Here is a 23,341-nt window from a genome sequence, read left to right as displayed (position 1 = left end):
TGGGGCTTACAAGGATGGGCAACATCCCTCTCCTTTGGTTCTCTCATTTCAAAACAGAAGTTGGACAAAATACTTACTGAGGTCCATCTGCCTTAAATTTGAGTGGCTGTATGGGATTCAGTATCTAGAATTATGTTTACAAATAACTCAGCACAACTGATTCATGGTAATAAAATGAAAACCCAGAAGACTGGAAAACAAAGGATCATGTGCCATTTGAAAGAACATATTTTTTTTTTAAATTGAGCTACAGGGAACATCTGGACTGTTGGCTAGAATATTCAGAGTTTTATAGACATGGAGCATGCTTGTCTAAGGTCTGACCCAGAGCCCCAGCCTTTTTCCTGACAAGGTTTCTGTATACAGTGCACACCAGATCACATTACAGATGGTTGTGAGCCACCATGTGGTTGCTGGGAATTGAACCGAGGACCTCTGGCAGGGTTTCTGAATTGACCATTTTCCCACGCTAATTGCATAAGCAACCATGGTGGCTGAAGTGAAGTGTGCTCAGACAGCACCCAGCAGCTGTGGCCATCACAGATACGCAGAGTGATAATTTCACAGGCAGCGTCGAACAGGAATCCAGTTCTACGGAGGGAACTAAGACTTCTGTGTTGTTTATGCAAGTGAGGCCAGGAGACAAGGCATGAAGAGTGACAGCACATCAAAACAATTTGAGGGAAAACCCCTCCCACCACAGAAGGGGTGGGTAGTGGTCAGTGGCAGCCGGTAGGAATCTTGTCAGGGGCTGCCAGAAGACAGTGGCAGAGTGCAGGATGCCTTCAGCCGCCCTACCCGTGCAGAAGCTAATGGCTACACGGGTGGCAGGCGCTGGGGCTTAGGATGTTTGCAAGTCTTTCTCTAGGTTAAATATAAAGCAAGTAAGTCATGTAAATGAACAGCAAGCAAAATCTCCTGTGTTGGTTGGTGTTTTTATCAACTGGACGCAAGCTGCGGTCATCTGGGAGGAAGGAACCTCAGATGAGAGGACATCTTCGTTGTGTTGGCCTGTAGGTAATACTGTGGGCCCATCTTGATTATTGGTCCAGGTGGGAAGAGGGTCCAGCCCACTGCGCTCTCTGCATGTATGATAACGTAACCGGCCACCTCCTGGCTCCTGCTGCTATGCCGGGCCTTCCTCTCCATGGTAGACACGATCTCTCTGGAGCAAAAGCAAACCCTTCTTTGTTGCTGTTGTTTTTGCTTTTGCTTATGGTGTTTTTATTACAGCAACAGCAAAAAGTAGCCAATAAAAGATTCGCAGCATGAACTAGTGGTGGCTCCTAAGCTTGGGCTTTACTTGTGTTCTGCAAGGCCTGGGTGCAGAGCCAAGTGCTGGGCTGCTGAGTGGCGCTGCCCACTGCCTACCACTCCAGGCAGCTTCGTGCTTTGTTCTCCCTCCTGTGGTGCACACGTCTGCTCTTCTCAGCTGCTTCTAGATCCTCAAGAGTAGATGGCCAGCGAGGAGCCAGATTTGAGATCATTTCAAGGGAACAAACACAGAGAGAGCAAAGGAGGCTCTCGGGCGAGGAGGGGGTCTGAGAGAGAAGGACACCTACTGGACACACACCTCATCCCCAGCCCTTCAGAACACAGGGCATTTTGCTGTCTCCTCCCACCGATGCTTTCCAATTGTGTACAAGTGGGAAACAAAGGCCCACTGAGGAAAATGTCTTCTCAGGCCTACATGGAGCCCACATGACGGGGAAGAATTTGAACTCTGTCCGGGCTGACTCCGCTGCCAGGCACGGCTCCTTTCTATACACTCTCTGTTTCTGTTTAAATTACTTTCTCAGAGGTCAGGTGGTTTGTTTCCTTTTAGAGGTGGTTTTTTTTTTGTTTTTTGTTTTTTGTTTTTGTTCCAGGCCTCTTATTACTGAAGTAGAATCAGGAAGCTCTGATGTTCTCGTGCATGCTTTTCACATTCGAAAACTGCATTCTTTACAAGATGTAGCGAAGCAATTGACGTCCGATATAAAGGAACGGCAAAACACAAATGTAAATTCTCTGTGGAACTGTAATTCCAAAAACCACATGGCTGGTTAACTGCACCGGTGTTCCCAATACAAAAAGATACGGCTCGGAAGAGTGGCTCTCTGTGTCTCTGCAGCCATTAGGAGAGGACAGGATGGTCCTACAGTGTGCATTGCCTCGCTCCATGGGTGACAGGCTGCACCACAGAAACGCCGCTGAAGCTCAGCTCTAGGCAATGCAATGCACTTAACCCAGACATGATTTATGATTCTGTCAATAGGGGAGGCTCAGGCCTGCACTGATACCTAAATGTGAGCTTTCTATTCAAAACAGCGGCTGGGGTGGGGCAGAGAAAGGGAAGGAGTGAAGGAGGGCTGTGACGGCAGGGAGAGACAATTTCACGTAAAGAGAAAGTGTAAGTTCAATGTCAAAGTTTTGGTTTTGTGCAGGCTTGGCCGCTGCTGCCTCTTGTATGTGGACGTGGCTCCAGGAGTCCCTTTCTCCCTCTCTACCTCACTCACACAGGCCTGCTGCAGGCGTGCGTGGAGGCAGCTTCCTCGGTCAGGATGAGTGTGGATGCTGGTCCACTAAGCTAAGAGCCTTATTCTCCGTAGCCCTCTCGCTGGGGCTTTGTGCCTCTTGAGGAGATTAAGGAGCCAAGGGTCCCCTGCTCTAACCTGTCCTCCTGGGACAGCAGATCCTCAGATTCTACTCAGAGGACCTCTCTTTAAAGTTTTCCTGCGGGATGACAAATTAACCCAGCAGGGTGTCCCACGCACCTATCTTCATACAAATTATTAGTGTAATAGAGCTTTGAGCTACGCATTTATCTGGTAATTATTGAACAGTTACACAAAGCCAAGCTGGGCTGCCCTGGCCTTTATGAGGTTCTCTCGGTGGGTGGCCTTACAGTTAATTTAGGATGGTTCTCCACTACGCAGCTCACTTGCAGACAAATTAGCTAAACAGCCTTCTCCTTTAAATATTTTCCATGTCACAGTGAAACGCTTTACAATACAATAAAGGTACAGTTTTAATTACACGCTTCCTGACTTTTGTTTAGTTGTAGTTTTAAAACATTTGCTGGCGCTGGTTTTTCCTTTGGCTGGGCAGTAATAGCTGGTTGTAAGTATCTGGCTAATGAATTTAATAATTTCCTGAACTGAGACTTAAAGAGCCTTTGCTAAAACGCTGCATCTCCTCTCTGCCGTCCAGTAACTTCCAGGCCCCTGGGTGAGGTTTCTCCCTGAGGCTGGGCGCTGCACGTGTGCTCAGTTTGTGGCCTCACATCTTTCCCATCTGCAACATCCTCCAGAGTGGAGTTTGTTAGGTCTGCAAAGCCTGCATCTGAAAAAATCAACTGAAGTGATGCTTCCTGCAGCAGGGCGATGTCATGTTTTCCCAGAAGACAAACTCCAAATATAAACAGACACCCCATGGCTGACTATTGGCAGAGCATGTCAGCACCGTGTTGGCAACAGGTACTTAATTACTTCTCGTTTTCTTGAGATGATTCAGTTGCACTAACCCAGGAGAGACAAACTAGATCCAGTTGAGCACGTGCTACACAGCTAAGTTCAGGAAGCTTTCCCAAGAAGTCTGCAGATCCAACAGGCTGAAGCTGGACAGACCCAATCCTCAGGGCCTGTGCCAACAGCCAGGCCATGGTGACAGCGATGAAACGCCAGGGGATGTCTCTTCTTAGAGCTTGTTGTTGGAGGGAAACACAGCCAGATATTGTGTCCTTGTGAAGGGACCCAAATTTTTTGAGCTCATTTTTCCTAATATATAGCAAGGTAGAAACTCTTAATTGAAACCAAATAGATACACATATAGAACACCGGTACCTTCTAGGCACTTTCCATAAGTGCTGCAAAGTACATGTTCTTGAAATTATTATTATTATTATTATTATTATTATTATTATTATTATTATTATTATTATTACAAAAGGGGGCGGGAAGGACTTCCCATTATTTCTCATACTTTCGGTTTTAATCATGCTTTCTGTTTTAACCACATGTATGTGTTCATCCATTTATTGAGTACTCTTGTGCAAGTCGTGAGGCTGAGGGATTCAGGGATGAGTCGGAAAGACATGGTGCCTGCCATTTAGAAACTGCTGCCTTCATATTTCTCGTTCCTTCCCTGCTGCCTTCTTACTAATTATGCACATTACAAACGCACACTCCTCTAAGCATTCCTGGTGGCCTTGGTTTCTGGGAAGATGTCCTCCCATGCTCATGTCTCGGAACTATAGTTTTCTTGGCCAAACTGGGAGATATGGGTGGCTTCAGCTCTTAGATGTTTCATTATGAAGACCTGGAGGGCCCTGGACTTGCAGAGGCTTTTAGAGCACATAAGGGTTTGACAACGTCTCCACGCAGAGACCAGCCTGACTCTTCGAAAGCTGCACAACATATCTGTGGTTTATATGACTATTGTTTCGGTACGTTATGGACGTTTTCAGAATCAAGACAGTTTGGCTTCTAAACTACACACACACACACACACACACACACACACACACACACACACACACACTCACAAAAATGTAGTAGTTTGGCCACACCTGCAGTCACTTCATTTTAATTTCATAGTACCTAGCTTTCTAACAGAATATTTGTTTTCGGTTGCTCTCTATTTTGCATATTGATAAACAGATGGCAAAAGGTTTGGGATGGGGTAAGCATCATGCTTGTGTGTACTCTGACAGTGCCAAATGCCATGGGATTTTCCCATGAGGATGCCCTTCTTTGTGTTCCCCAGCATCTGGTGTCTCTCCTAGCACAGTGCAGGTCAAGTCCATTTTCTGAAACGCTGGGACTCTATCTCTGGGTTTGAATTTTATTTCAGAGTTGGGAATATAGCTATCTACTTACCAATTAACAGTCCTAATCAGAGAATCTGAAATTCTAAATGTGCCAAATGTTGAGCACCAATGTCATACCCAGGTTGTGTCTCATCTATGCTCACAAGACTTTCAGATTAGGGTTGGTCAGCTCACCACACAACTGCTGGCGTTCCTCCTCCCTCAGCTGCTAAGCACTAAGCACTCTGGGGACTGGAATCCGGCTTCACTTGCCCTCTCTATCCAGCAGCTGTAAGAGCACCTTGTTTGCTGTGAGCACTTGGGAAACATTTGTGGGAAAAATGAATGGGATGAATGGGTCACCACACGGTGACAGGAGATTTTACGTTAATTTTAACATCCAGAAAAAGACAAATTGATAAAAAAAAAACAAACCCTGAAGTGACTCGTGCCATGAAGAAACTGCCTTTTCTAGAGCAGGGACCAGAGGCTAATAAGGAAAGAAGATCCATGGGTTGTCGAGGATAGCAATGTAACAACTGACAACACAGGCTGTGTCATGGCGGTCAAAACAGCTAAATGACCATATCACGTCTTGGAATAACAAGTATTAAAACAAGCTAAAGATTTAAATAAAGGTGGTTTGTTTGTTTGCTTGTTTGTTTGTTTTTCCACCGGCAGAGTAAAGGCTAGGAACTAAATGGCATTGTTTTCGGTTTTGGCTCTGGTCACTATCTGCAAGTCATACAAAGTCCATAAGGAACTGCTCATTAATATATTCCTCCCTCGTCTATCAATTTATGCATATTGGTGATTATGTTCAGCTAAAAGTCTACATCTACAGTTTGCACCCTCCCTCGCAGCTAATCATACAGTATAGTGTTGCCCGCGTGACTGTACATAAAAGGTAATGTGGACGGAGGAGGAGATGTTTCAGTGGGTGGAGGTGCTTGCTGCCAAGCCTGAAGGCTCTAACTCAATTTCTGATTCCCACAGTGGCAGAAGGAGGGACTTCTGTAGGTTCTCCTTTAACCTCTGCACACATGCCATGTCATATATGTGCCCAAATATACACAGTAAATAAATGTAAAATAAAGGAGTTATAAGCGGTTATGGGCTGGCACCTTATGCTTTCTTTCTTTCAGCCGAGAACGTAGGTGTAAGGCAGGAAGGAGCACTGTGGTCATACTGAGAAAAAGGTACTCTCTGCAGCCCGGCCGTGCTAGTCCTTTCTGTGTTACTATAGCGAAATGTCTAAGGTAGGGTGCTTACAGAGATGTTTATGTGCCCCTAGATTCTGGGGACTGGTGACTGTCATGCTGGTGTAGGGCCCCTGGCTCTGTCATAGCATGGCAGAAAAGCAGAGCGCGAAATGGCCATGAACAGAGCGGGCAGGTGTACAAGTGAGGGTGCAAGACCGGCCCCAACTTTCCCTGACACCTCCTTCTCTTGGGAATGAATCCATTCCTAACAACCAGACCTTGAACGTTCACAGGGGCCAGCACTGTGGAGTCTCAGACATAACTACCTTACACCAGACTTCAACTTTTAAGTGTTCTGGGACCCCAAGCACAGCAATCCTGAGGACTTACCGTCCACCAACGGAACATTTAGGCAACCAGCCATACCCAAAGTCACAGAGAAGACACTTCACCCCTTGGTATCATCTTGGCACCGTAACAGCACAGAATTATACTGAGAGTTAAGTTTTGTTTGTTTGCTTTTTACTAGAGGCTAAATCTGTGCCGTCAGGTCCTGGGCACGGGAGACTTGCACTCTCCTGTCGAGCTACGGACCCAGCCGTTTTTGAATTTATTTGTGAATTTTGCAATACGGTCTTATTAAGTTACCGAGGAGGATGGACTTAAATACATTCTGCAGTTTAGGTGAGCTTTGAGTTTCAGATCCTCCTCCCTCGGCCTCTTGCTGAGTTACAGGTCTGTGTCACCAAACCTGCCTTAGAATTTCCTTAACTCGACCTTAATGGTATTTTTCTGCTCACTGTAGATGAACGCACTGTCATACTGAGACACGTTAGGCTGGAGGCTTCCTGGGCACCAGCTCTTTGCGTGTGGCCTCCCAGTGTGTGACGGAAGCTTCTCTCTGCGGATCTCAGAAGCGCAGTGTGAAGCAGTAGTGCCTCATCACTTCCTGTTATGTTTGAAACGTGAAGGACTTTAGGCAGAAAGGTAAGTTTCAAGAACTTTCATATTTTCAAGAAACTTTAAAACATCACTGATGAATATTCTACGTGAGTCTTAAAAGGAGTCAGACGAAGGTTGGAGAAGTGGCGTGGTGGGTGATGGAGCTTGCTGTCCAGTGTGATGGCCTGAACTTAATGCCTGGATCCCACACTGTGAACGGAAGGAAAGAACTGAACCCTGCAGGTTCTGACTTGCACACTCATTCATGTATGCATGAACACACACACACACACACACACACACACACACACACACACACAGGAGATAAATAAATATGAAAAGATCAGACAGACCCTTGAGGGATTATTTTCCTAAACTGTGTGTTGTGTCCCCCTGTGGAGTCATACAGCTAAATGTGGGGTTGTGCAAGAGTTGGCAACACTAAAAGGTTCCGCACAACCAAAAATTAATTAATAGCAAACCTGGGCAACGAACCCAGGCTGTTCCTGTAGTGTTCAGCTAGGTCAGTCCTGTGACTCTCCACAGCCTTGGTTCTGAGCGCATATGCCATCCACACAGCAGTGAACGCCTGGGACTCCTGAGTTCAGAGCTGAGACTCTTGCATGCTATGAATCGACATATTTTTACATGCTATTATAGAAACAAAACATTTTGATTATGGAAGACAAGAAATGCTTTTCCACTGTTGTTTCTTAGGATATAAGTATCATATTAGTATATCTTTGGAATATTTGGTTTAAAAGTTTCTGTTTGAGTTGCTGACTTGAGCTATATAAAAAATAATTCAATGATTTCTAGCTTTAAGTTAGGACAAATTTCCTAACAGTTTGTATAATGACACAAAATATTTATTACTAAATGTATTATATATACATATGTGTGTGTTTGTGTGTATGTGAGGTGGCATTCTCATCAATGATGATAAAAATTAAAATGCTGATTCACTCTAAAAATGACAAAGATGCTTTATGTCCCATGGAGTCAAATATTGAGCTAAAATTTCATTCTATGTAGAAAATGAATAAATATACATCTCACTGATGACAAATTTGCTTTGGTCTTTTATATATAATATATATATATATTCAACTAAAATTTTTTTCTAAGTAAAATTTTAATGGTTTCTTATCAGTAACTATTTGATTTTGAAGCCATTCTATATGTCTATATTACTGTTTAGTTTTGACATCACTTTATATGTCTACACACCCAAGGCCATGTGGACACTTCTCAGCCAAAAGGAGGCTGTGAGTGAAACAAGTCCGAAATGACTCGAGATCACCAGGCAGCAAAGTCACAGCTTCTGAAACAGCAGAGCGGAGAGCAAAGGTCTGCTTTTCAATTACTATGGGTAAAATACATTGTCGCGATTGGATACATGATGGTAGTCATGACTTTAAGTATTGGTAAAGAAACTCTTGGGATGCCCAACGTTCCTGCGTAAAGTGCCCAATAAATTAATAGTGCGCAGTGACAAAATGGCTTCGCTGAAATTGAATAGGTTTTCCTGCATCAGCTTATCCCAGCACTGTTTAACTCCTTTATACTTGATTTTTAACCACACAGAGAAATAGGTGTCAAAATGTCATTCCCACGGTACAGATGGTCCAACTGAGGCCACAAAGCTAAGTGATTTATGAAAGCCACAAAGGAAGCCACCGTCGGAGAGCAGATTAGATTTAAGAGACCACATGCCTCTACCTTTACAATGCAGACAGCGAAGTGGTCAGAAGAGCATAAACTAAAGCAAAGCATAGCACTCAGTACCAGAGCTTTACTCTGATCATTTCACGGCTATGGTCCTCCCCCATCTTAGGTGCTCCTTATGAACAGTATGTGAAAGGCCACATATTTGTGCTTGCTGTCCCTTCTGGAGCATTGAGAGATTATCAGAGTGCGTAGGTGGGGGTGGGGAGGGGCGTGAATTTTTTTTTCGTATGCATTTACATGCACTTTAACTATGTTTAATTTAATCTGTTATGTAAAACCCATTAGGTGAGGAGGGAAAAAAAGATACAAACCCTGTGAGAGATCCTTGTCTCTGAATATCTTACTTCAGGAGGGGGACAGACTTGAACAGTAACTAAGAATGCAAGACAAAGGCAGAGGGTGTGCAGGCATGCGAAGCTGTGGGGGGCTGTGGAGGGGAAGAGATGCAGGCAGGGTGCAGCTAAGGCAGCTTCATGTCCTTGGCTGGTGCCATAGTTTGAGCGGGACCCCTCAGAGGAAGGATAGCAGGCTACCAAGAAGAGACTTGATACCCTATGAACATATACAGGGGGAGGAGGTCCCTCAGTCACAGTCATAGGGGAGGGGAGTAAAGGGAAAATGGGATGGAGGGAGGAGTGGGAGGATACAAGGGATGGGATAACAACTGAGATGTAATATGAATAAATTAATAAAATATATTTTTAAAAAAGGTGTGTGTGTATGTGTGTGTGTGTGTGTGTGTGTGTGTGTGTGTGTGTGTGTATGTATAAAACATAAGTGAATCTTGGTGCCAGCCCCAAGATGTGTGTGCAGATGTTTGTAAATCCCAATTCCAAACACTTATTGTACCAGTGCTTTGGATGAGGGATGCTCAGTGTGTATGTGAGCTGGGCTTGGGGCTGGGTTGGTAAGATGTTGATAGGGTGGAGGCAGTAGGGGTAGCATGGGGTTTTTTTCAAAACCTGAATGAAAGAGGTTTGTCCTGCTTGGGAGCACAGTCTACTGGCAGACACCATGCAAACACTACAGACATGACTGCATTTCCCTCTGACTGTACAATTCCTTCTAGGTGTAGAACTTCAGAAAAGTGCCAGGGCCACACAGTTGGCATAAATGTTAGCACAGACTCAAACTCTGGCACATTTGGTCTTTTTGTTTTGGTGCTTACGTTCTGATGCAGACTGGAGGCCCTTGTTTCCTTGAAGTGCATCTGCTGAAATCCTTTTTATTATGTTTTTTAAAAACATATGCATTTATATTATTATATATGAGTAAAATAAACTACATACAGCAGGAAGAACCAAAAGACAATCAGGAATTATATAAATGTTACATTCATAGTAATTTGGCCATTTGTATTTGGAAACCTGAAGTAAACATCTTTCCTATCTTGTTGGGTTTAAATTTCTGAATGGAGATTAATATCTATCATATCTCATCTCTATTCACTTAAAACATCTATCGTGATCTAAAAAACATCTTAGCCCATAACCTACTAAGCTTGATTAAAAGACTAAACTATCTGGTCTTCAAACCCATCAGAGACAGAACATCTGCCGAAATCTCAATTCCAATGAGATAGTATTGGAGGTGGGACGTTCAGTAAAGGACAAAAGGCTTATTTACATGATCTGAAGAGAAACTGGAGACGAAGGTGGGGCCTTTAGAAGTCCATGAGGTCAGGAGGGTGCAAGCCTCACAGGTAGGAATAGCTGGAGCCTCATTATGGACGCCACAGGGAGTTGGGTAGCCAGCCCCTCTGCACAGTGAGAAGCCATAACCTAGATGAGGGTGTGGACCTTTGCCAGGTAGCAGGATGGCCATCATTTTAACGCTAGACCTTCCAGCCTCCAGGATTGTAAAGAGTAAGTTTCTGCTCCTTATAACCTACTTGGTCTGTGGTGCTACGTTGTGGTAGCAGGCATATCTCAAGACAGCTGTTATGATACCCTGTCTCCCATCAAGGTCCACTTTTTCTGCCTTCACTTCACAGTCTTTACGCAGAAAGGTTTTCCTTGTAAAATGCCACTCACCGTATCCCCAAGTACAGTTTAGGCTTGCCGTTGAAAATGAGCCATCTCTTTGGGAGGTGGAGTGACCGTGCTTTGCTATAGCTTTGTTAGGACATCAGGTTTCTGGCCTGAGCACTGAGATGTGTCATGCTGCTCACTGACACTGCTTGTCATGTGTGCAGAGTTTTAGGGAAGGAAGCACAGGTCTTGCAGCCTGGTGAATATATCACATGACCCTGGCAGGAAGACGCTGCGTATACCTGGAGCCCTACTCCTGTGCTCTGGGAACCTGGTCACGACACACGTTGGCGCGGGCTTACTATGTCTGGTGGTGGTAACTGGCAGAAGCACAGGCGGCTGAGGATGTGCTCACGTGCACACACTGCTCACTGTTCATCTACTAGCCTCCCCAGCTTACAGGACCCAGCGTTAGTCTCAGATGGGCACTGCTGTATGCGTTTGAGAAGAAAGGTCCCTTCTCCGGTGGCACAGCCTCCTCGCATTGGCAAGGACAACATTAAACAGAAGGTATGTGGGAATGCAGAGGCAGCCTCCCCAGCCTTCCTGACGGCTGGCGTGCTGCTCCTCCCTCTTTTCACTGCCCGGCTACAGTAGGGGGTCTTCCTTTGCCTGGAATAGCTGCCATACATATGAACCTTTTTATTTTTCCCCCTTTTATTTTATTTTTTTATTAATTCATTCATATTACGTCTTAATTGCTATCCCATCCCTTGTATCCTCCCATTCCTCCCTCCCTCCCATTTTCCCCTTACTCCCCTCCCCATGACTGTGACTGAGGGGGACCTCCTCCCCCTGTATATGCTCATAGGGTATCAAGTCTCTTCTTGGTAGCCTGCTATCCTTCCTCTGAGTGCCACCAGGCCTCCCCATCCAGGGGATGTGGTCAAATATGGGCCACCAATGTTCATGTGAAAGTCAGTCCCCACTCTCCACTCAACTGTGGAGAATGTCCACTGGGTAGATCTGGATAGGGGTTCAATGTTTAATGCCTGTATTGTCCTTGGCAGGTACCATAGTTTGAGCAGACCCCCTGGGCCCAGATTCGCCCATCATAATGTTCTTCTTGTAGGTTTCTAGGACCCTCTGGATCCTTCCCCATTCTCCCATGTTTTTCTCACCTAAAGTCCCAATAGGATGTCCTCACCTCTGTCCCACTTTCCTGATAAGTGAAGACATTCATGGGACATGCCCCTTGGGCTAGTGTCCAGGTCTAAAAAGGTTCATATACATATGAACACACAAGAGGCATATGAACCTTTTTAGATCTGACTCCAGTGCTCTCAGCTCTTTCAGGCCTCCTAATTTGATGCAAAGTGATTGTAGCCTACTACACACCGGCTTTTCTTAACGCCCAGTTCCTTTCTCCTGCTCTGTTCTCTGAGGACAGGAAGCACTGGCCCCAGTGTCTACACAGTGACATGAACTCAGCAAAACTTTAATGAACAAATAAGTGAATTTCTACAACCCCCTCCTCTGAGTCATACAGAAAATTTGCTCTTAATATTCATTTAGCATTTGAATAGGGTACACTGACCATAAAAATGATATATAAACATACATATCTCTCTTGGGCCATAAATATTCTGACTTAAAATGGTTTCGTACCTCCCATTTTCTGCTATCATCTCAACACATGTTAAGGATAAGAGGATATAATGCTAACTAGCTGGCTTATTCAGATGTCTTTTCTCAAGTTTCTACATATACTATGTAATATGTATATACCATATATATGCATTGCATGCATATATGTATATATGGTAAGCATCTGTGATTACATCATTAAATAGTCAGGGATCCTGATGAGAATGTAACATCAATGAATACATATCTCTAAGGATGAAGCAATGGAGACAGAAATTCGCTCCATGGCAGAGCACTTATTTTTCAGTGAGATTTTACATGTACTCTGTGCATCCCTCTCAACTACCTTATTTCCGTGGGATTATCACAGTATTCATAAATGGATTCAGATTTGTGGGCCTAACACTGAGTTAATGCAAGGATATGATTCCCCAGGTATATGTCAAAGTAGACAAGAGGTCATAACTTTCCAGGGTGTTTTACGATACCAGCTAGTGGAGCATGGACCTACAAGACAATCAATGGGGAGGTGCAAATGTGATCGCTGTATTCGTACTCCTGCTGTGGGAGTTTTACAAATGAACTAATAAATATTTTTATCTTGCGATAGGATCGAGTTAGGTCCTTTGCTGACACTCTCTTGGGGATTAAGGCTTGTCTTTAATGTGAAATACAAATCATATTTCTTGAGGACACATTTTAGTAATACACTTAAAAAAGCACATGAGACCCAAAAAAGGGGAGACATTGAGGTGAAAACCAGACAAACTATCTGCCACTTCAAAAGAAGGGAACAGGGAGGGTGCACCAACACCCTGATGCAAACAGCCTCAACAACAATGCCACATACGGAAGCCAGCCTTCCTGGGAAGAGGGTCAGTAAGGATGGGAGGCTGAAAAAAACATTTATTACTTGAGAAATAGGTAACTGACCACATGGAAAAAAACACTCAACAAAAAACACATCCATGCAGGCATACAGACAAACAACTTAAGGTCACATTTGACTTTGGCTCAAGTTATTTTCTACCTCTTTGCAAGTTCCCACTGCCCCCCCCGCAAAAATTAAGGGTAAGTTCGGGTCTTTGGACCTTAAGAGAGTAACAGCCTGGATGCCAAGACTGCCCTCAAGTATAAGAATCGGATCACTCACTGCCTCAGAACAGTTGTAGGGGAGTCCTCACTGTCTCCCCGCTTTGATGCTTTGACGTCTCGATTATGATGTAGCCCCTATGGGTCTGTGCGGAGCGACTCACCTCTGGGTCCTGTAATGACAGGTCGGTGATGCTGTGTGAACGCTGTTCCCAGGGAGGAGGTCTGCGAGGGGGAGGGGCTGCTGAAACCAGACTTCTCAGACTTCTTCAGTGTGGTTGGAGAAGGCATGCCTGGTGAGAAGGGGTGATTGTTGAGGCAACTTTAAGTCTACAGAGCAACAGTTTGTGTTACGAAAAAGACAGCACTTAGAGAGTCAGGAAAGGAAAAATATTGGAATCATCTGTAAATGGAAACTGATACTGAATTGCTTTGAAGTTGTCATAGGAACAAACAGAATGGTTCCCCTTTTAGGTGGTTCTATGATTTATTCTGATTTATTGTATTAAGTCATAGTCCACTTGGGAACTATTGATTTTCTTTATACGGGGTTTTTCTGTATCTTGGATCTTCAGCATTTCTTGCAGAAGACCTTTAAGATCTTCATATCCAGAGTGGCCCTACCAGGAGGAGGGGAGCCTTTAGGAGGCAGGGCCAAGGGGGAGGTCTGTGGGTCATTGGGGCAATCTACTGAGTGGAATCCTGGGAGCTGGTCTCTTCGTCTTGCTCTTTCTTGCTTCCTGACCAAAGGTCAGCACTTTTACTCACCATGCTCTCCTCGCCTTGCCACCAAGCACCACTGAGTCTGGGAGGCCCACCTGGTCATGCACGAGGTGCTCTAAGACCACGAACCAATATAATTCTCTTGTCTTCAAAAGCTGCCCTCTGTCACACTCTTGCTATACTAACAGAGACCTGACTTACACAGGTTTCAACTTTTCCAGTGAGTCTGTCATGTGTCTGCGACCTCTGGGACCCTTGCAGAGCAGGCTGCCTAAGCACACAAAGGCAACCTCGCTCGCAATCATTTTGTCTTGTCAGTTACCTTACTTCAGCACCAAAGCATTTTTCTACACTTTAAATAATTTAGCTTTTTTAACATAAAAATGCCCTTGATAATAGCAGCTCAGATGTTCTTTCAGTGAATTATTTATAGAACAGAAAAAGAAAAGATAAAAGTAAAAAAAAAAACCTTTAAAAATACAAGCAATTGGGACTGGTTCAGTAAATGCGGTCTAACCAATGCAAAGAACACTGTAAAAGAGTAATGACACAGGAGATATTTACAATGTAATGTTGACTGAAAAACCAATTACAACATGGGGTGGCGTAATACATCAATCACAGAATGTACAACATAATTTAAGTGTTTTTTTTTCTACACAGAGAAAGAACTACAAGATGTGCATGAACTGTAACCATGGCTGGCTCCCTTGGTGAGTTAAATTTCTATGGCCTTCCTTGCCTTAGTTTTGCTTACTTGCCCTTTTTATGATGAACATCTATTATCTTTATGCTAAGAAAATATAACAAAAGCTTGTTTTCAAAAATAGCATTTTTGTTACAGTTTCTAGGGTTTTCACAACAACTTAAATTTAGGAAATGTGTTGAAAAAAATAGTGGGGAAATAATGGGAATATAGTCCTTTGTAATTACTGGATTTGTGGTACTCTACAGACACAACTAGAGGCATCTATCCATTGGGGGAATGCCAGCCAAGACAACAGACATTTGGACATAGGATAAAGGAAATGACCTCAAGTTTCTAGAAAAAAAATCGGTCTGCACCACATCAGGGGAAGAAAAATTAATTTATACATGCCTACCTATGATTATCCCCACCATGGCCTGAGAATTACTTGGGCAAACTAGAAAAATAACTAATAGGTCTATTGATATAGTATGTAACTGTCACTGAGTAACTGTTAGTGCTACGAACTATGGCGAGCATTTTCTATAGATAGAGGCTATACCTAAACATGTCTGGCTTTTCTTTTTTAATCAGAGATTAATATGATTCTATAACATGATGTGCAAATGCGTCTGCACATGAAGTGTGTCCATATTGAACAAAGATTCTGACACTTACCAAAAGGTCCCAAGTATGCACTCCCTGGCTCCAACCCCCCTCGTGTGTGTGTGTGTGTGTGTGTGTGTGTGTGTGTGTGCATGCGCACGTGCATCTGTATGTGTGTGTGTGTGTGAGATCTTTAAACTTCCTATACAGATTTCACCTTTACCTGTGACTTTACCCACAGATGCTTTGATATAGCAAAACTTAGGTTTTCATTTTAAGAGAAAAACAAACTAGTTAGTATGCTTCTAGACAGATGCAAGTACAAAGTGATGGGTGTGTGATTTCATGCTAATCATAGCGCTGAATCAAATAGTTTCTAGGACATTCTTCATTTGATCTGAATTAAAGACAAAGTCACCACTCCCAGCAGCGTTAATTATACGTGCTTGTTAAAAAGGCTACAGAGCACACCACACCAGTAGTGCTAACAGGTAGGGTACACTGAGGTCACAGGTAAACACTCACAGCCAGTGACCTAATCAAGGCACAGTGGGGGAAAGCCTTCAAATAAAAAAGTAATACAACATTTACATGTAGACAAATCTCCCAAGCCATTCAAATCTCTTTTGCACAGATGAATCACTGAGCTGCCAACTATTTATTCTACTACAGATTCAGTTAAACGCCTGAATTACATGGTAGGAAAGGCACAGAAATAGAAAATCAGTAGAAAATGTCAAAACTTTGAAGACTGGGGTTTTTATTTTACTTTTCGAACAATAGAATCATTGTTGTAGTCACGGTATTGAACCAACTTTATCGAAAGGAACAAATGGCTGACTCAAGAAAGCTGTGATTTCTTCAGAATGTTCTTTTCCCTCTATGTTTGATGTGTAAAAATGGAGCTTTAAGTACAACTTAGGTGATAATGAGTAGAGAATGATCAAGTTGCTAAATGGCTTTTTAAAAATTGCAAAATACAGACTTTGGAGAAGCCTAGTGGTCAAAGCCCTGCCACTCAAGCATGAAGGCCTGCATCCAAAACCCCAGGACTTGCATAAAGCCAGGAGAAGCCACGCACACTTAGTCCCTGCACTCCTGTGACAGGGAGAAGCCATTGTGGGTGAGTCTCTGGAAGCTTGCAGGCCAGCTCACCTGGAGCACACAGTACAACAGCAGGAACAGCAGGAGACCCTGCCTCAAAACAAGGCGGGAGGTGAAGCCCATTCTCGGATCATACTGTGGCCTGTGCATGCATATTGCAGTGTGAACACACACACACACACACACACACACACACACACACACACACACACACACACACACACTTTAAACTCCCCTTGAAAGAGTTAAAGAGGGAAGAAGCACAGTCAGGCGGCTAGAACAACAAGCCAGACCATGTCTAATCTTCTAAATTTATCACAGTCAAGTAATGTGAACCCTAAGGCTGTCATGAAGCTCAAAATTACTTTGTGTTTTCAATTTTTAAAGACTTATATTGAGCCCATTTCCTTATTATATACTTTAATATTTTTCTACATGCATAATGTATGTTTTGGTTAATTTGTTTTGTATACTTAATTGACCAGATGAAATTTCGAAACGCGAGCAAAGTCCTCTATGTTAAAAGCTACAGGACGTCCATCTTGGCTTTTGCTTTTGAAGTCATTTTGTTTCTGTACATTACTTTAAAATAAACTCCTCCTTAAAGCTTCCTTACCAATTATCTATGTACCACGGTTATATAATTACTGTACAAATAATAACTGGTAGGGATTTCTGTTAATGAACCAGATCTTTAACTTTAATGTGCTATCTATAGTAATGAAACTTTAAGAAAGCAAAGACCTGGGTCCTGATGCCAAAACGCTGAATTCTGCCCATGGCTGTGAGAACTTGAAGGAGTTGCTGAGCTCCAGAGATGGGTACAAATGGAACCAGACTGTGACGTCAACCTTGGGAGAGGCCCGAGCAACTGGTTAGACTAACTGTACTCAGACCACTGACCATGGAAACAGGACACACAAAATGTGTGTTTCTCTCAGTTGCTAAGTGTGTGGAAGTCACCTGCAATAAGAGACAACAGGATTTTCAAAAACATATAGTATACCTTGCCTATGCACACACACAGAGGTGTCTAAACGTGTCCATTATTTTTACCTAACTGGTCCTAAATTGTAAGGTATTCCTCTAGGACACACTTAATTCAGAGAAAATGGCACCAACTCTTAAAAAAAGGGCTAGGCTACAAAAAGAAGGAGGTATAATTAGTGGTTAACTTAAAAAAAAAAAGGTTAAACATGTCTGGAAATTGTTATTTTTCCCTGATTCTTCTAAGAAGTAACATTCAACAAATAAGAATAAATGACAATTAATTAATTCTCAAGGTCTTCTAGAGAAATCACGATTCACTTTAAGTATTGAAGAAAGAAGACAGGAGAATCAAAGACTTTTACCGAGGAGCTCTGCAGTGGCAGCTGTGAAGGAATTGCTGTAGTCACCAGAAAGTTGTCACTACATATTGTCACCGCTTGAGGGGCCTCCAAGGGCCAGTGTCAGGGGTTATAGCAACAGTGGGAGTGAGGGAGGGCAGACCGTAAACTTGAATTTTCCAACTGTAACTGAACATTTAACTCAGCTAATTCATTAACTAACTGTATGCATATGAACGTTTTGCTTGAGTGTGTGTATGTGTACCTCATGTGTGCCCGGTGCTGTGGAAGTCAAAGGAGTTGTGGACCACTGTGTGTGCGCACTGGGAATTGAACTGAGGTTCTCTGCAAGAACAACAGTGCTCTTAGCCAGTGAGCCATCTCTCTGGTCAAGTGAGTGCTGTTGCTCACCTGTGGAAGAGCTAGTAAGGATGCCATTTCCCTGTGACAGGACAGTTCTCCTGGTACAGCCTATAGCAAACTTTGTCTCATATACCCATTGCTGGAGCTTGGGGCACAGAATCTAGATTCATGTCTTTAAAGTGCCATAAGAAACACAGTAAGCGGAGTCTCAGGAGTGGCCTTACAGTCACAGAGGGAGAGAAAAGGAGCTTTGAGCTCAGTATGGAACAGGTTAGAAGAGCCCCGCCCCCAAGTGCTGTGAGGCTGGTGTCCATCATCAGTCCTCAATCTTCCTAGTACTGTGACCCTTTACCACAGTGGCTGCATTGTGGTGATTCCCAACTATTAAATTGTTTTTGCTGCTACTTCATAACTGTGAATTTGCTGTACTTATGAATTGTAATGTGAATATCTGTTTCTCTCTCCTCTCCTCTCCCCTCTTCTCTTTTTTTCTCCTAGTTTTTTTTGAGCCAAGATTTCTCTGTGTAACAGCTTTCGCGCTCCTGGAACTCGCTCTATAGACCAAGCTGGCCTCAAAGTCAGAGAGATCTGCCTCCTTCTGCCTCCCAAGTTCTGGGATTAAAATTGTGTGTCACCACTGCCCAGCTAATATCTGTGTCTTTCAATGGCATTAGGTGACCCCTGTGAAAGGACTGTCAACCCCCAAAGGGATTATGACCCACAGGTTGAGAACCACTGGTCTACATGGGCTTTGACATATCCTGGCTCTTCTCCTCTTTATTGTCAGCTTCCAATCCCCAGGGACCCATCTGTATGATGGCCCTTGTTCCAGGTCAACTATTATACCAAGGTGAAAGGTTTCCAGAAGCCTTCACCTCTTGACTGTCTCCACAAGAGCCAGCAGACACCTGGCAAGGTCAAATTTCTGTCTATTAATCATTATCAAAAACCAAATAGAAAAATAAGAAAGCTGTAAATTGAATAACACCTACTCTGTATTGTATGCTTATAAATATATTAATTCCTTACATGTTCATTTCAGAGATTTGGGCATTATCATTGCCTATCTCCAATCTAACACTACAGGAGGTCCAGATTAAGGGGTGTTAAGAAATTTGCTCAAGATCATGCCTACTGATGGCATTTTAACATCCAGGTCTTGGCAACTTGCTGGACATTCAGGCTGCACAAACTTTGATTGTAGCCTCATTAGATAGGGTAAGGCTCTGTTAAGGTAAGGCCATATGCAGGCTCAAAGCAATGAATGTTAAGCGGCTACGATATCTGCTTCTTGAAAAGTCAAGATGAATATTAACATTCTGGAGTATAGAGGATCATGGGTAACTGAAACTGCAGCAAGCAAAACAACTGCCTGGGGCTGCCACACCACAGAACAGGAAGGAGGCGTGGAGAACTTTCTACAGGTGGGAGCAGGTCACACATGCCTTGAAACAGTCCAGTGGGTACAAGGTGGGCTCAGAGAGAGGCGACGAAGGCGGAGAGATGGAGAAGGTGAGGGAACACAGCTAGTAAGTAAAAGACCCAGGATGTGAACCCACGCAGTCCAAGTTCTCTCTCGTTCCCGTGCAGCAGTCTCCTGAGCATCACCCATCTTCTTCCTTTTTCTTCACCTCTCCATCCCTGACTCCCTCTTCCCTTTCCATTCTATGTAGCTAGGCTGGTCTAGAATTCCTCATCCTCCTGCCTCAGTCGCCCCGAGTGTTGAGATTAGAGGTGTGTGCCCCAAGCTCAGAATAGGTTCTCTTTATGGCCATGCCAGGTGCTGGATTAAGTCCATCTTATGAGTGGCAATAAAGAACTTTTCTTCCTGTAAATGTTGTTAACCAAGTTTATGACCGGCCTCTTCCATGCAGGCGCTTAGATTCAGGCTGCAGTGTTGGGAACAGAAAGCCCGGCGGTGGCTCTTAGACCAGCAGTGTCAGTACCAATTTCACTGATATTCTCAATCCCAGGATGAAAGTTCAGGCACATTTCTCCAACTGCAGGGTTATGCCGCACGCTATGCCCTTTCCCTGATGTGCACAGGACCTTTCTAGGACTATTGCAACTGTTCCACATGACTGATCAGCTTTATCAATCATGATGCTAAACAAATGTGCTAACTGGATAGACTAATCGCCATTTTAGGACCATTCTGGTCCAGGAGGTATAAACATACAGTATGTGACATGAGGATATAGTTGAAGACATTGTACCTTTCTTAGATTTTTGTCCTAATGATAAAGAGCATTAGGGTTCACTGTAACGTAACTTGCTATAATTAACACACTAGGTGATTGAGAGGTAAAGCATTTGGCCGTTAGGCTGTTGGGCATCATTTTTAGGGTTGGAATGAATACAGTGGAAGGAAAAAGGCTTCCAAAGCCTATCATCCCCTCACTGTGTGCAACCAGGTAAAGGAAATGACAAGGAAACCTCTGGAAGAATTATCAGGTCATAAAGATGTCCAGGCTGTTTAAAAGGCTAGGGGACATAGTGATTTTTTTTTTTTTTAGTATTTTTTTTAAGGAGTATGGAGGAAAACATTATACAGATCATTCTATGGGAAAGAAGTAATGGGTCTCTAATGTACTCCAAATGCCCTCTTGTGAGTAGGAAGAGTGATGTACAGCTATGAAAAAATCAACACAGACACAGGGGAAATGCCACATGAAAACTTGGTTTTTGGGGCAGTGTGACATCACTTCCTCTTTCTAAAAAAAAAAAAGCCTACAAAAACACAGCAATAGGACAAAGATAAATAAAGTGTGTGCTGTGTATCATGCTTCCTATATGTCCAGGAGACACTATATTCTCTACCTACCCAATTGCCCTCAGTCTTTCTTCCCACTGTATGTTATGGGAAGGTTTGAGTTTGGCTCAACACAGAGATCACTCACATTCACAGGGATGTGGGTAAAGAAGAAACTTGTGAGAAAAACAATTTGCAAAAAAAAAAAATCAATATAACATGGTAAAACATTTTATTCATCCTGTTTAGAGATACAGCATCTAATATGGAGATGCCATCAACACGAAGGTACTCCAATGCACATGGCTTAATTTAGATATTCAATTGCTGGGCATCACCACAAGTTGGGTGTCTAGGGTCATGTGTGGCTGATGGTCACAGTACTTCACAGAGCAGATGCATGGGCTGGCACTGAGGTGAAAGTTCTGTGGAGCAGCTCTTATGTGTGCAACACCAACTGACTTCCTACTCCAGTCCCCCTTTTGATGGCAGCAGCAGCAGCAGCATTGCTTTTATGGATTTTGCTGTCAAAGACAGGCATAGGCAGGTCATATGTAGCCTCTAAAGGCAAAGCTGTGCGCAGTATGAGAGGGAGCGTTAACCCAAAGCCTTTTCCTCTCATCTCTAGGAAGCCATGGGCAACACAGTGCTCAAGCTTAGTCAAAATCGTTATTGATGCTTTTCTGAGCAAATAACAGTAGCCTTAGTGTTGTGAACTTAAGTGTTTATTAAAATATGTTCCTACTGCCACGTAAGCCAAGATCAGATACTTGGGATGTGAGAGGTGCGCTGGTAAAATTCGATCTGAAGGCTGGGTGGGGTAGTGCCAGCAGCAGCAGCAGCAGGGTTCTATTTACGTTCCTATTTCTTGGCTACATGGAAAGCACCTATCACTTTATTTCAAGTGAAAAACTTGAAGCTGATTGAAACATTTCATAAGGGAAGGAGAATATAATTTTAGGCCTCTTCAAATTGCTTGAACTGTGAAATCAAGTAATAAACACAAGAAAAGGTTCTGTCAGCGAGAATCTCGGCTTGGTGCAGTCAGCATTTTCTTGCTAAACCTTATTACGGCAAAGCGTTTGATGCTTCATCTCTGTACTCGTTCATCCCCACAAATAAACTACGCTGACCTCCACCTGTTACTTAGTGAAATCTGCCTGCTATCCTTCAATAACCCTGCTCTGTGCCCCGGAAGGCCTCTGCCTCAACTAGAAAGCGGGAAGAGAGACTTGTGCTGATATCCCTTTATAACTACTCAGCAATTCGCAGCTCGAGATGGAGCTATATAGGAAAAGAAAATGGGTTTCTTAAAAAAGTTGGAGCTTACAGTTGGAAAGGGGCAATGCATTTCATCATTTGGACATGGAGTTTTTCACAAAGCTTCTCTCTCAGGCTGTTGTTTAATGACGACAACTTCCAGCCCATCCCTTATTGGGAAATCTGCCATCATTTCAGGTAGATGAGCCCATAGACCATCTCAAATCTCCAAAATATTTTGAGTTCAAGAATACCCATTACACTGGTGTTTTGCAAACAAAACAAACCACCGCATCTCAAATACACCTTCATGCAAGCAAGCATGCCACAGTATTATTAGCAGTATTTAGACATTCGAAAATGAAAAGAAATTCTGACACCAGTCATACAAATGCACAAGTCACTGCAGCACGGTTTCTCACGGGCTCGCTTCTTTATAACAACAGTGACATACCAAACAGAGTGAGATGCATTTCTAATGATTAATGCTGAGTTCGACAGAGGAAGGGTGTCTGTCTAATTACATTACACACTTATCTGTGCGGGATCAGCAGCGTGTTTCTGCTCTCTGCCATTCTTTGTGACAACATAATGATAGATCCGTTTACTTACGAGTGCAGTTATTAAAAACCGTGCTGTTTTCTTAACTGTCTTCATGTCTTGGAAATATTTTATTAAAAATTACTTATCTGACACTAAGGGTAAATGCTTGGCAGAGCTTTGCATATCAATTAAGAAAACGAGTCAGTTCCATTCAATCAACGTCTCCGTTGAGTGTCTCATTCAAGTTCAGTGAGATTTGCTTCTCCATAAAGCCTTGGTTGTGGAGCTAATGAAGCACCCTTTCCCCCACTCATCTTATTTATCCAGATTTTAAAGTTTGGTTTTTACTTAAACTAAAAACTGCTCATGGTCGACATTTTCTCTGGAGTCATGATTTAACACTTCTTTTTCACATTCACACCTTTTTTGGAAACTCAACACAAGGATCCAATTTTAAGCAGACAACTCCCCATAGGCCAATCAGAATGGTTGCTAGCTGTGCAACATCGTCCATGGCTTTTTATACTCATGTGATGAACTTTATCCAGCACTTTGAGGAGAAGGTCTTCATACAGGCTAAAAAAACAACACCGGGCACTGC

The 23,341-nt window shown here is 43.3% G+C and overlaps 1 protein-coding gene and 1 long non-coding RNA gene across 6 annotated transcripts in view; one reads left to right on the top strand and one right to left on the bottom strand.

Annotated features, from left to right (window-relative positions):
• The window catches only part of NFIA (nuclear factor I A), a 348,862-nt gene that overhangs the window by 63,221 nt on the left and 262,300 nt on the right, over positions 1–23,341 (bottom strand). For all 5 annotated transcript variants that reach the window (XM_084780596.1, XM_084780597.1, XM_084780598.1 and 2 more), the window contains one exon: positions 13,538–13,666. In XM_084780596.1, the coding sequence (XP_084636722.1) occupies positions 13,538–13,666 (129 nt within the window). The remainder of the gene's footprint in view (positions 1–13,537; positions 13,667–23,341) is intronic.
• LOC311597343 lies at positions 9,650–21,159 on the top strand. Its single transcript, XR_014779191.1, has 3 exons — positions 9,650–11,204; positions 14,760–14,809; positions 18,684–21,159. It is a non-coding gene; the product is annotated as an uncharacterized lncRNA (long non-coding RNA).

Source organism: Acomys minous (genome assembly GCF_964271855.1).
Source record: "Acomys minous genome assembly, chromosome: 1".
Lineage (NCBI taxonomy): Eukaryota > Metazoa > Chordata > Mammalia > Rodentia > Muridae > Acomys > Acomys minous.
This window is presented reverse-complemented; position numbering and strand designations above follow the sequence as displayed.